Source organism: Sturnus vulgaris, chromosome 8 (assembly GCF_052056855.1).
Source record: "Sturnus vulgaris isolate bStuVul1 chromosome 8, bStuVul1.hap1, whole genome shotgun sequence".
Lineage (NCBI taxonomy): Eukaryota > Metazoa > Chordata > Aves > Passeriformes > Sturnidae > Sturnus > Sturnus vulgaris.
The window spans coordinates 31,857,562-31,872,475 of NC_142250.1; the positions used below are offsets into that span (position 1 = coordinate 31,857,562).

General features: G+C 36.6%; 1 protein-coding gene across 1 annotated transcript in view; it reads right to left on the reverse strand.

The window, feature by feature from the left end:
- Positions 1-886: 886 nt before the first annotated feature.
- PDZD8 (PDZ domain containing 8) overlaps positions 887-14,914 on the reverse strand; it is a 52,287-nt gene continuing 38,259 nt past the window's right edge. The window contains exons 4-5 of the mRNA XM_014872555.2: positions 6,498-6,660; positions 887-5,457 (exon numbers count right to left, since the gene is read on the reverse strand). Of these exons, the coding sequence (XP_014728041.2) occupies positions 3,266-5,457; positions 6,498-6,660 (2,355 nt within the window). The 3' untranslated portion in view covers positions 887-3,265. The remainder of the gene's footprint in view (positions 5,458-6,497; positions 6,661-14,914) is intronic.

Sequence of the window (14,914 nt, forward strand, 5' to 3'; positions counted from 1 at the left end):
GCCCCAAGAGATGTTATTCTACTTCACTGAAGTCTTTTGGTCAACATCAAATTGTTAATCTGATCAAATGTGAGACTGAAATGCAAGAATTCTAAATTATTAGAGGATGTGTTCATCTTATTGCCCAACCACTGTATTTCTTGAATTCACAAGTATATAATTCAAACACAGCAACTCACATTTTTAAAAAAGTACAGAAAGGCTCTCTCCAGGGCTCGGTTTTGTATTTTTGAGCACATCAAAACTAAGGCGGAGTTTGTATTAATCTGCAACGTGAGTATGAGACCCAAGGAGAGATGAATGGATCACATTCCTCTTCTGCAGGTGGAGCCAGGTTTGTGCTGGGCCTTAGGGAGCAGCATCTTCCTGAGCAGATCAACACAGTACAGTGCATCCCCTTCTCTTGCTCCACCGGATGAGGAAGATTAAATTAAAATCCACACACACTCATATTTGGAATCTCTGTGCTACCCCTCCCCCGACTCCCAAATAAAAACTTAGCAGTTGTTTTGGATTTTTTGAGTAATGAGTAACCAAACCTTTTTTGGAGACAGGAAGAAATTTTACTCAGAAAATACAAAAAAATCCCTTTTGTCCTGGAAACATGTGGATTTTTCCTATTTTGTATATTTTGATCTGTATCACTTCAAGTGATAAGGACACTTTATTTATTCCCTCCCAGTCCTTATTCCTCCTCTGCAGCTGTAAACTTCTACAGATGCATTATTTCAAATTTCTCAGCCCAATTAATCCAGTTATCAGTAGTTTTATATAATACAAAATGTGCTTTTCCCCTGACAATCCTTCCTTTACATGGTGGCTTTAGATGATAAACTACTGTAATAGAAGCGTTTAAAAAAACATTGACACAATGCAAGAAAGTTGATAATTTAGCAAAACTATTTTATTAAAGCTTATTCTCATGATAAAATAATAGCCAACAAAATCATATTAGGCAGGTCTTCTGCAAATGTGTGTAGCTGCCACCTATTCAGATATCATTAAGTCAAGATATTCTTGTTTTCTGTGGTATTCTTTATTTTCAGCTATTTACAGTCAAGCATGAAGCAAAGATTACATCAGGAATGTAGTATTACAATTACCCCCTCGAGATTCACTGCTTATTGTAAATAATGCCAGATAGGAATTCATGTTTTCCTTCTTATCACTAAAATACAACTATTTTGCCCTTTTTCATTCAGTATATTTAAAAATATTGCACTACATTTAATTTACCTCTTACAATCATCATCATTAGCAACACTATGCGAGGAAAACGATATCCAGCTTTTCTTACCCACTGTGTTACACGAGTCAATTTAAAACCATGAATCTGTTTTTGAAATCAGTATTTGCATTGTTTTCACAGCTCCTTCATGTGCACCAGGGCTTAAATGAAGCACTTGGATATATTTGAAAACCTCTGTAGTAGTCTGTAAGAGCAAACACTGATGGGATTGAATGCAGATCACCACCAATGGTAAGCCGCTGAGAAAATGGAGTGGGGAAGTCTTAATATGCATCTCAAGCAAGTATAGGTTAAATAACTTTTAGACAAGAAGGGAAGCTAGTTTTGTGCGATTATTTGCTGAAGCTTAATTTCAGAAGTGTGTCACATGCCTGTTTTAGCATGGATAGTGTTTTCCATACATCAGCTAAGTAGTATCAACTGCCCAGAACTCACAAAAAAGTGCAAGTAGTTGCATGACTGGCAGTAACCATTTTGTTTAGAAGCACAAGCACGCTGTTCCATGGTGAAAACCACTGCTTCTTAATTTTGCCCATCATAAACTAAATCAAGAAGCAAATTTAAAGGAGAGGTACATTATAAATGACCTCAAAAACTAAAGGAGTTATTCTACCATCTCAAGCTCCACTCCCACAAAGGCATTTTTTTCTACTACCAGCAATACCAGTGATAATGATACGAGTACCTAGCACAGTACCTAAAATAAAGATGATATTTTATACAAAATTTCTATACATAGAGGATGAAACAAAGACATGTCTCCAGGAAATAAATAAGATCAATGGCCTTAGCTAGGTGATGCTAAGATCCATAGTTTACACATAGCACAAGACCAGACAGTTCTTTTCAAAAGCAGCTGGTTGAATTTCTTCCTCATCTCTACTGGACTCACAAATTGACTCAAATAAAACATGTTATATACACTATAGGACATTTTGCTGACAAAGGTGATCCTTCTTCTCAGATCTTCTGTCTGAGAAGCTGAATGCAACTTACCACTCTATGATTACTCAAAAGTGTTGAGAGAACATTAGTTACTTTGTATTTTGCACCTTAAGCTTTCCAAAATGATAGTCTGCAGCAAAATATTTATTTCTTTATATTACTTACACCATCATTACATGCTTTTTCACAGAAGGCAATGAAACCTCCAACTCTTGTGAAGAACAGCTTTATCAGGCTATCAGATAATACAACATCACAAACATATGATTTTGTTCTGGAAGGCAATGAGCCTCTTACCTTGAAAATATTCCCAATTAAATTATTATGAGATACCAGTTTATACTTTGATATCTAACAATAGTCTGAAGTTCGAAGGAGGATTTTTTTTTTAGCATAGCATTACTATATTTGGTGTTAAATACAAACTACAAAAAAGTTCTTGTATTTAACAAGAACATGGAAAACAAATGATATGCAATGGTAATTTCAGTAAGTATCAATAACAGACAAAATGAAAGACCTTTTGTTTGCTTTCATGATATGTTTGGCAAAAAATACACAACTATCTAGAAGACATATACTAAAACTGTGATCAACACTTAAAAGCCTGGCCCCTCGGTGACTTCTGTGTCAGCCATCAGCTTAGGCATGCAACAAGCTTATAATATTTTCATCATACAATGGAAACTAAACATTTTGAAAACCCTGCCTGTTTCCCATTGAAAACACTAGCTAAAAAAAAAAAAAATAATACAGAGAGGGGAAGTGGGGGCAAATAATACATTAAGGAAACCACATACGCTGATGTGAAATGGTAACGTTACATAATTAGAAAAAATAAAAATAATTTATTAAAAATAAATTTCCAATATAAACCCCAAAGTGTAGTTTTGACCAGCTAGTTTAACAAAATGATGGTGCTCTAGCTGGAGAAAAACCACTGTTAGCAATTAACTGTGGAGAAGCAGGACACGCACATTATACCAGTGTTTTAATTTAATTTCTGTGTGTTTGGAGTTAAGTGCAAAGTATTCTTTTAGTCCATTCCTTCAAAGACTAAATATGTAAATATCAGTCTACTGATTGAGGTGGATCATCTGGTTCTTCTGATATGATGTTCAATGTTGGAGCCTCTGTCAGACTGCCATCTTCACTATCCACTTCTTCTGCTATACTGGGCTCCTCAAACTCTTTAGTCACTTTTTTGGATTGCCTCTCTAAGAACATGTTCTCCAGGGACTCTATATCCTCAATGCCTGCCCTGTAGTGGATCATCAGCAGCGTGAGAGCCTGCAGTCTCTCACCTGACTTAGCCAGTGCAGCAGAAATCAGGGCTTTTTTCCTCGCCTCGGTTGTCTCCTTTTCTTCTTTAACGAGCGAATTATTATTTTCCAGCTCTTGGTCTATTTCATTCTGCAGCTTATCCAACATAAACTCCAGTTTCTGGAAACGCTCCTCTGTGGGTAAACTCCTGTAGAGGTCCCTCCCGATTTCTTTAACAGCAATGAAGACGCTGTCATCCAGGCCGCCCTCCTTGCGCACCAGCTTGATGCCGGAGCCCGCGGCGCGCTTGGAGGGGCTGCTGGGCCCGCTGAGCTCGGTGTCGCTGCTCTCGTTGTCAGACGTGTTCGGGGTGTGCTTCGGGGAAGGCTCGGCCACGTCCGGCCCCGGCTCGGCCAGGCGGGTTTTGGGCACTTGCCGGAGGTTCAGCAGGCGGGTGCTCGTGTTGATGATGTGCCTGGTCAGCCCTGTAGTTCTGTTCGCGGACTTGGCCTCGGAATCGACCCGAGAGGATGCGGCTGCAGGAGCCTCCTGTCCCTCCGCTCTGCTGCTGCCCACAGTTCGATCGAGCCGCTTTTCAGCTCCTACACAAAAGGGCATCTCGGTTAAACACTTTTCTTGACATTTTTTATGGCAAACGTAAGCACAGAGCATGCACTGCGAAGCTGCTTTAGTCCATACTTTCTTTTTGCAGTAATCACACCAAGTTGGATTCTGAAACTGAGTATCTTGAAAGTTATGCCTGTTGTCTGTGAGAACCTGTCCTGAGAAAGGATCCTCTTTCTGAAGGGCACGAGCTTCTTCTTCTAAGTGACTCTCTCTCTCTTTCTCCAGATATATGCTTAAATCATCAATTTCACCTTCTTTTAAATATTTGAATTGTAAAGTTACATCACCATAACAAAACTTTTCATTGAAACCTTTATGAGTTGTCAAAGTCCGCAATGCTGTTCTGGTGACTGCTGCTTTAGGGGTAGGAGCATCCAGTTTAAATTTTCTAACAAATTCCATCGAGGACGTAGCTAGACAATCTAAAGCAATTTCTTCAAGTTTTATGCTTGCATATCCTAAGCAGATAAAACCACCTGCTTTGAAAGGGTCTCTGCACCACAGTGCAACATTAAGGTACTTATGGTATTTTTCTACTTCAAATAGACAGGAGGATGTTCTTGTCATTGGCCATCGGCCCTGACGGATTTTATAAGGAATTTCTGGTGACTCCCATGTTCGATGATCATCACTATCTTTGCAACTACGTGCATTTTCTGTAAGTCCATCTTTTAATGTATCTTGCTTTGGTGCTGTTACTACTTTTGATACTGCTGGCTCTTCTATCTGATCACTAATTTTAATTACCTTCTCTGTAGATTTTTCTCCGTTATTTGCAGGTGGAGGTGGCCTCTCTGGTTTATCCGAACATACACTTCCAGTTTCTGACACATTTTGGCTATCATTAGACAGAACAGGCTTTATTTGTGGCCTAGGTGGGACAGGAGGCTTAGTACTAGATCCTTGTGACTGTTTACCCAACGGCTGTGATGCATCTGAAACCTCAACAGTTTTAGGTGTTGCCACTTTAGCCCCATCTTTTAGTTGTGTTTTTGATGCTGTCTGGTGACCACCTAAGTGCAGTTTTCGATTCAGGATGGGTGATATAGTTCCAAGAGGTTTAGCAGCAGCAAGAATTACCACCGACCGTTTGGGACTCGGAGTTGTTGGCAGATCTTCTTTTTGGTCAGGTGAATCACAAGCTAAATCTTCAAACTCTGAATCAAAATCTCTGCTATCAGTATCAGCTGATAAACTATTCTGGTCATCTTCTGCCTGTGCCAAGAAAGCTGTGTCCTCCAATTGTCCAAATCCATCCTGCAGTGCTGAGCCATGCTGATTATACCCAACAGGCCTTTCATAAAAGACTAAAACTCTGTCCCCAGCTTGTCTAATAAGCTTCAACACTTGGACAGTTGATGTGATTTTAACACCTATTAAAAAAAAAGACAAACATTATTAAGTTCTAATTATGATAATAATCTAAGTGACCAAAAATAGTCAACAAACACATTGTTGCTCAGTAACAAAGGAAGTCAATTATAACAGAAGAGCTTAATTGAAATGTAACAGATGGATTCTCTCCATTTTAGTCATACAAATATGGAGCTGGAAAAAATAATTACATAAATACTCCAGTTTGCTGCTCATAATAATACTGTAATCTTACATAGTAATGTTGATTTGATATGGAAACAATTTTAACCTTGCTCTTACTGTAAATTTGGACTTTTCAGCAGTAGAGATTTAACAAAGGATTCAAAAAAGATGGGTATCTTTAAACATAGCTATAACAGAAGCAGGCTAAAATGAAAATAGCTCCATTATGTTAACGAAATATGGGCATAATGCTACATTAGCAGTGTGGCTGGAGGGAGCTGAACCATCTTCCTGAGCAGAATTTTCAGAGCCATTTGATGTATCTCCAAATTACATGCAAGCCAAAATATCTTAATGAGTACACAGTCCAAACAGAGTCATGCAGGGGATCACATAAATATGACTCTTCCTTTGTTCTAAAGCAACCATCAGTTATCTGCTCAAAGGAACTGAAAAGTCTTCTAAATTACTGGAGTATTGCAATGGGGATTTATTTAGGCAGTACCTAAGCAAGAGAACTCATTGTAGATTTTAGGCTCTAGTGTGTAAAATCTCTGTAAAAGGTTAAACTTCCTGCCAGCCCAGTCACACTAATGTTTTGGCTGGGGCTATTGTTGTTTTGTTTTGCTGTTTGTTTGTTCTGTTTTTCATGTTGTTGCCAAATGTTTATTCAAGCTTATTTAGCCTTTTACCTAAGAAGGAGTAAATAAATATGCAAGAAAATAAATCAAGCAAACAAAGACCTTAAGTGACCATAAATACATAAATGTTAGTTTTTGAGTGCCAAGCACAACTGTAATTATTAAGAAAGGGAGATTAGCTCAACTGCATACAACAAGATGACCCTCATAGTGAAAGCTGACATATCACTCACTGCCAATGGCCAGCAGTCTGTCTCCTCTCTGCAGATCAGCAGCTGCAGCAGGTGAGTTTGGAGTCACAGTTTCGATGACAACGTGCCCTGCATCCTCCTCCTTGGACTGCACAAGGCGCAGCGTGAGCCCAACGCTTTGCAGATTCCCTTTCACAAGTTCTGCCTGCAGAGAAAGAAGTCAGAAGTATCTCAGTAAAGCTGACAGCAAGGATTCGTGGCTACTAACAATAATTTAAATAAAAATTAAATAAAATTATACCATTTTAATATTAAGAACAAATTATTATTTAGAAAATGCATTAGGACATCCATTGACTTCACCTAATTGATTAACTGTCTGCCAACTAAGTTTACTCCTTTGGAGATATTCACAAAAAGTCCCAGTCCTAAATAAAATACTACTATTAAACACAACCTCATCGTCCATTTTATTAGGAGCACTGTACCATCAATCACTTTGAATGTAGCCCATTTGTATTATAAAATCTAATACTATGAGAAGCTCTCCAGCAGTCTGTACAAAAGGGTGTTTGGAGTGACAATTACACATTGCTTAAAGTGTATTTAGAACAAATCTCAATTAACAACAGCCTAAAAAGTTTCTTCAAAGATGCAAACCCTTTCCTCACACTTATCTTGCAAAATAAATACAATTTAAACGCAAATAACCTCAAATACCTTTAAACAAACAAACAAACAGACAGAACGACACCAAAAACCCCACCAAAAACCAAAATAAACAAACAAAAGGACAACTGAGGTGCAATCTCTGTAGCTGACTTTTATATGACAGACCTAGGTAGTGATCAATTATTTACAGACCTTTGGCAGCTTTTTTCCTAATAAAAGCAGTCCTTAATGAATTTAATAATATAATTTTTCCCTCTAAAGCACATTCCTTTTAGACTATTTCAAATGACTGTCTACTATCATTCCATCAACAGATATTCTATTTGAAAGGAGAACTCGTATGTTTCAGCTTCAAGCAGAGAAATTTAATTTGCTTTTTTGATTCCCAAGAAGAGATGGACAGACAGTGCAGAAACCTCCACAGGAAATTTTATATTTGGTTTCAATTTACTGAGTTCAGGTAGACAGCCTTCTCCTCCAGCCTTCTGCATTTACTTTGTTGCTATTCAATTGTGGATATTTGAACTGTCTGGAGTTGAGCCTCCTCTTTGGAGGATGTGTTCGTTTACTCAGTTTGTGCAATGGCTTTCCACACATGGAAATGGATCACTTAGCTCAGCCCATGGCTCTCCCCTTGGCTGCCTGGCTTCACTCCTTTCTCATAATCTTGATAGCACTGCATCTTGTTTTCTTTTTAATTATAGTTCAGTTCTTTATAGAAATAAAAATACTGTACTGCTTGGCTTTTGCTACAGAACAGCACCGAGTTTGAAGAAGCAGACTTGTATTAACTTTCTAAGCTTTGTCACTATTTTCTGCACTTCCCACAGGCACCTACTCTTTTTTCTCAAATTTCTATTGTTAATACCCAGTATTGAATGTAAGAATAACAAGACCAATATAAGCTTAATTGCAGTCCCAAGACTTAAAGGTTATTCCAGAATGGAAGAAGTAAATAGTTGCCTACAGAAACAACACTGATGGAGTTTTTGGGTTGATTTTTGTTCATTTGTTTGTTTAAATGCCATCCTCATTTACACCAAAACTACTGTTACATAATTAAATTTCAAAAAATCTAAATAATAAACTACTAAGAGTTCAGAAACAAAGAAGTATTAGAAATGTCTGTGGAAGAAAACAAACTTTTTTTAAAAAGAAAGAATTGCTCTTCTGCTTTAGCCCTTTATTTATATGCAATATAGCTTTAAGCTAGCAATTCACAAATGTTGCAATGTGCTGTAAGGAAACAACATGAACAATTACTGCAATTTCAAACAACACTAGTTGAATATTTTAACTGTCAAAAACACAAATGACATGAATTTGCTTTGGCAGCACACAAAGCTGCAACAAAAACAACATCCAAAGATCACAATAATATAACTGCACATTCTTATCAAACAATGAGGAAACCATTATTTCTGAGCTTTGCTCGGAGTCCAAGTACTCAAATCTCAGTTTTCCTACGATGGTTCCTTTGTAAGTCTTGCTCTAAGTGATTAAGCTCAAAAAAAAATTTCCAAACCATTGTGTTTGAATAGAAGAGGAACTATCATAATGAAGATCAGGAAGTAAACTCGCATTTAAGGAATGCTGACAAACATGAAAATTACAAAGGGCTGAAAAACAAATTATAACCACTTTCCCTCCTAATTTCTTTTAGTGCACTGAAGTAGAAAGCTGTTTAGTGAGAGAATTCCAGGAAAGAAATGGATGCTTAGAACAGTGAAGGGAAAAAAAAAAACAACAAAAACCTCAAGATGGTTTTCCTTTTAACACCCTGTTATTCTGGCCATTTAATTATACTCCTTTAGGAAGTCAGCTATTTTGACTGTATATAGTTTCTTCTGAAATCTTACATTAGTTCTGTATCTCAAAGCCCAGAACTGGAGTTTGTTAGTAAGATAAGATGTTTGACAGGCATGGCCTGTCCAGGGTGGAATCCTGTTAGCTCTGCATGGCAGCAGAACAGACACTGCTGTGAATTTGTTCACAACACGAGACAACTCTTGTCCACTCAGTCTCTGAGCAGAGCAGAAAAACTCCCAACTACTGAAGGAAGGTGGCCACCACAACCCTGTCACAAGGTACCTCAGGAAAACCTGTTCCTTTCTTTTACAGTTGGTATTTTCTCACGCATTCAGAGAATGGCCCAAAGTAATAAGATTTCTCCAGAAAGTCACAAGTCTTGTCTCAAAGAGAATGCCAGGAGGAAGAGCTGGTGTTGCAACATCTGGCTTTTTGAAGAGAGGCAGCAATGATTTCTAACCCACTGTTGGCATTTTGCAATCGTGGCAAAGTGTATGACGAGCAGATATGGAGGAAGGGCATAATTAGACAGTAAAAATGAAAAAAAGTTACCAAAAGTTTTTTTTTAAATCATTTGTTGGTACAGACTCTGATGCTCTTGAGTTTCCTTTGAATCCAAGGACTCCTTTGAGCAGAACTACACAGTGGATGATTTAACAGTGAAAATATTCTGTAGTGCAAAGACTAGAAACCCCTGAGGTGATCCCCAGCATTTCACCCTTCCCTCCTCCTCCAGGGAGAGACCACATGAAAGAAATGAGGGACAGCTGGGACCCAAGATATGTAGGTATCTATAACATTTGGCTCCCATGCAGGGAGGGACACAGCCTGCAGATTACAACACGTATGACTCACTGATGGCAAGGAGACTTCCAATATTCCAGCAGTATCTGATGGAAAGCTGTTTTTGGAAGAAGAGTGCTTTGAACGTAACAAGCAAAGTTCATCTCAACTTTTTATTAACTTTGGCACAGTCACAAGCTTTCTCATGAAGTAAAGTGGTTTTATTTATCAACCCAAACCAGATGAATAGTTTCCTTGATTATTTCTTCTGGCAACTGCAAGAAACACCAAGCTATCTCAGGCTAAGATGAATGCAGGTGAAGGCCATTTGGAGCTCTCAAACACCCCCCATCCCAACAAGTTCACTCACAAACCCAGCACAGCTACTTTATACCTTTCAGTCCCCCCTCAAATTATGACTTGATAATAAATGTGAAGAGCCAAAGATCTACTGGAACACGAGCAGAATGAAAATCAGCTAAATGACACAGAGGTTAGAAGAAAATTGCTGATAATGAAAGGACATTTATTATCAAGAAACCTTGCTGCAGGGGAGAAAAACTAACAGCTGCACCCAGGAGAAAGCAAAATTTTAACCAATTAGCTATATCATATTAAAGCAAGTTTATTTTAATTTGATCTAATTAATAGCTCTGTTTTACTAGTTCCTGCAAACCTTAGTAGTTATTTAAATAAGAAGCAAGACGAAGCAGATATTAGTACTTCATTGTCAGTAACATGCATACATTCAGTGTATTTTATATTGAAACACTTAGAGCTAAACTGTATCACAGAGCATAGAAAATGTACCTTAAAAAAAAAAAAGGCATGCAATTCCCAGACTATTTATTAAATACTTGTTGATATTAGGATGCAACAAAATAGGAATGACTATCCTGGAAAGAAAAAAAAAAAAAAAAAAAAAAGTAATTTCCTTAGTGTTTTATTATTAAAAACACCCAAAACTCAACAATAAAACAAGAGGGCACAAGCTGTCTATTAACTTTCAAATTAACAGAACATTTTGATGTGGAGCTGTGAACGCTTGACTTTTACAAAGTCCATAAGCATTGATTCCACAGCACAGGCTTAGTTCGTTTATAAGCACCAGTGTATGAGGCTCTGCAGAGCACAGTCCCAACGCTACTTTCAGTTCAATATTGGATGTATGCTCTGGAAACACAACGCAGGAGAAAATCATCTTGTGTCTCACAGCCTTTCCTTGCCTCGGCCTTGCTGTTCTGAAAGCCCAGCAGTTGAATGTCAGTGAAAATCAAGTTTTCCAAACCTTTTCAAACATACCAGTACCAAACTCCACATTGATTAATCAGAAGTTTATAGCTTGCTAGTATCATTTAAATGGCCAAATACTTTAATGAGTGTCAAAACCAAATGCAAATGTCAAATGCTTCATGAAATTATCAGTCTGAAATAATTTACAAATACAATGGGATGATAAATAAACATCCCTTTTACAGGCAATAGACAAATGTGAAGCCATCATTTACTATTTATTCCAAAACTGTATATATGAAGTTAGATTATTATTTGATTCAGAGGTAAGAATGCCATCAGTAATACTGTAGTCTCATAAGCAGAATCTAAGTTAACATTAGATACAGCACTTCCATTCAGAACTTCTAACACAAAACACAATAAATAATGTCCCTTAATAAATAAAGAGATTACAACATCTAGGAAAGTGTGCGTGACAATCTCTTACCAGCACTGCAAGATCACTCAGCTAAACTTTTAAAACTATTAGGTGCACATAAAAATAGAAAATCACAAAATTAAGCCATAGCAGGATAATTAGAGCATAATACTTTTGCTTTTAAACCAAACTGCTTATTTTCAGGAATTAAAAAGGAAATTGTTAGTTTTGTAAGCTTAATTTTACACTGCAAAATAATTTCTAATAGTCTAAATTTGCTTAACTATTTGTAAGCATCAACGTCATAAATCTTCACTAGACTTTAGTAAGCATGTCATATTCTTTTGAATAAATGCTATGAAAAGCTTGATCACCCAAGCACAAATAAGAAATCTTATTTTACTGACTTTACATCAACTAGAAGAACACTATTTTTTCCAAACTTCCTGTTCCCCATCAGGGGTACGTAACATACTCTATGTAGCAGAAACAGAACCCATGTCAGTGCTGTACGACAGATGAAAATATTTTTTTTGCTAAACCATTGGACTTGCCAAAGGAGATCTTAGTATTCTTGCAAGGTATAGTCTAATGTGTTTTGAGGAAAAAGAAGTGAAAATATCTGTGAGTATGTCTGTAAAGTATTACATTCTCCCACACAACTTTGCATGCTGAGAGGAGAGGAAGGAATATTTCATGTCAAAACCCCCCAAAACATTAAAGTCCAAAAACTGGGAAGCAGTTTTTTCTCTTCGGAAGACTCAGTTATTTGTATTATTGAAAAAAGGTTTTTGGCAAACACCCTTAAATCACTGACTTTAGTATTATTGCTTTTTTCAACCCTATTACTGAATACTGTTATTATATACGACCTGCATAGAAAAGAGGCTGCAAGATTATTTACAGGGAACAGAAAGGAAGCAGGTATCGCCAAACTCATGATTTGCTCCTTAGAAACAATTGATACAAAGGAAATAAAATAATTTTCTTTTAATGTTCTGGGAGGATTTCAATCTATGCTTTAGAAAAGGAGTAGATGTTTTTTTCTTCTCCTTGTGACACAGTCCTGAAGCCTAAAAAGAGAGCTTGTGCCAGTGTAGCACAAGTCTTGTCCAAACCTCTTCTTCAGCCCTTCTGTCCAAGGGGCAGGATAACCCCAGACGTGTTCTGATGTAAACCTTGACTAAGGAATCCATGATGACAGAAACACTTTCACCCAGGCATAGAGAAAACTCCCAATTACAGAAAGAGAAACCTTTTCTGAGCATTCAACAGCTAACCCTGCTCTCGGGATGCTTAAATAGCTCAGTAGTCAATAAAGTATTTCCTAATTATCAGTTGTAAACTGTGTTCACTGTTATGTCTTACACATGAATAGGTGTAATGATGCAGATATGTGGATGTGACTCCATCTACAGATTTAACCTGTGTATTTCCTTTAACAGGTTCAGAAATGTTGAAACACACTGACAGAAGGTTTAAATAAAATAAAAAGCTGTAGTAATATTTACAGAATTACTAAACTATACCGTACAAAAAACAATGAAAAGGAAGGAAATAATCTCTGCAATCAAATGAAATCTACATAGAAAACTGACTTAAGTTATTTTCCTCTCCACTAGAACGAGGCATTAATTACAAATCACTCATTAGAAAAAGACTGATGGTAATGTACTGTAAAAGATACACTGGCTACTTACTGCTAGAAGCAATACATCATTCTGACAAACCAATATGCACTAGAAAACACATTTACAAACTTGGAAATTATCTTACTGATTTGTGAAATTATTTTTTTCAAATAATTAATAAAAGACTGATTGAATAAAAATCTGATTTAATTTTTCCATAACTGAATCTAAATCTTAAATCTAGAATTGCTACTGTTCCACAATTTGTATCAAGACTTCTATGACAATAACTAACATACTCTTCCTTGCTATGTGATCCTTCCTCCATACCAAAGATATGTATATCTTTAGTATCATTCAAGTGGAAATTTTAATGTATTTTTCCACCATTCCCAGGTTTACATTGATTTAGTTCATCATTTCAACAAACATTTTGATTTGTCCCCTCCATTTTAAAAATATTTTGATAATACATATCAGACAAATATGTTGAATGAATATGTATTTCTTCTAGATTTACAGAATGGTAGGTAAAGGGGGGGGTGTGCGATTTTTTTCCCAAAATAACTAAATTTATTAATACATTTAAACATTTAAATAAATATATGTGTGAATAGAACTTTCAATAAGAAATCAAAAGGAAACTATCTGCTGCTTATAAAAAAATCCTGTTGAACAGCAATCCCTATTATTGTTTTTGCATAATTCCTTTTACAGTCATAACTGAGCAATTACCAAAAAGATATTCTTATGCCTGTTTTGCCTGATAGAAAAAAAAATGATGATACTATTAAAAATTTAACATGCAAAACCAAAATAAGTTTGGGAAAGCTACTAAAACGGACTTCTTCTGTGAGAAGATATCATCAATAAAAATAAAAATTTCAACCACATTTTCTTAATTTCTCTCTCTGTTTTGTACCACATATTTGATAGTTAAACCACTCTTTACTTCTACCCAATGTTCATTGTAGTGTTTGTAGTGGATTTCTGGACCAGACTGATCCTTTAAATTTTAGATAGTTTTGATTAATTGTTTTTTGCTTAACCTGGTATTCTGCTTTCCTCCACTGTAGCTCTTACTCTGTGCTGAAACCCCGTGAGTCAAGAAGGTTTTCCTGTACTCACAGCTGTCCTGAGCAGAAATCCATTTATTTAATCCCCTACAAAAAGTCAACTTTCCACACTGTTCACCTTTCTCTCCAAAACCTCTGAACAGCACACCCTGTCCTGAAAACAATTTTCAGCAGCAAAGCAAAGGAATCAGCCAACACTCAAAATCATCTTGAGACCAATTATACACACAATTTTTCTGGTACAAATATCAGTTCTTTGGCTTCTTTTCTTTGATTCAACATTGCCCCTTTTGAAATATCTTCATTTTTGACATACATTTGCATTCCATATCCCATCAGCTGGAGCAACTTTATAGCACTGGCTACACTTTGGTGTCTCGTTGAGTGTCACTGAATGAATAGCCACCAGCTGTTTTGTGGAATACCACAAAAAACCCAGATTTTTATGACTACAAAACAGTGAAAAAAACCAAATGGGATGCTCTACCTTTTGCTGTTAATCTTTGCAGCCATGTGAATTGTAGTCTGTGCATGGGGAGACACAACAGTCTCAGAGGAACACTGCATTTTTTCCATTTGGTTTGTTTTACTTTTAGGAAGAAGTGTACTTATGGACAAAGGCCTTGATATTTTCTTACTAGTCATCTTAAATAGCAAGCCAGTGGGACTCAATTTTCTGTTCTACATGATAACTTGTAAAATCAAAAAAAAAATACAAGTTACAAAATACAACTGTAATTTCATTCTGAAATGAGTTACACATTGGACCAAGACCATATTTAAAACAGCAATTCATTAAGGCCACAATATGGCAAATGTTATGCACATGTCTAA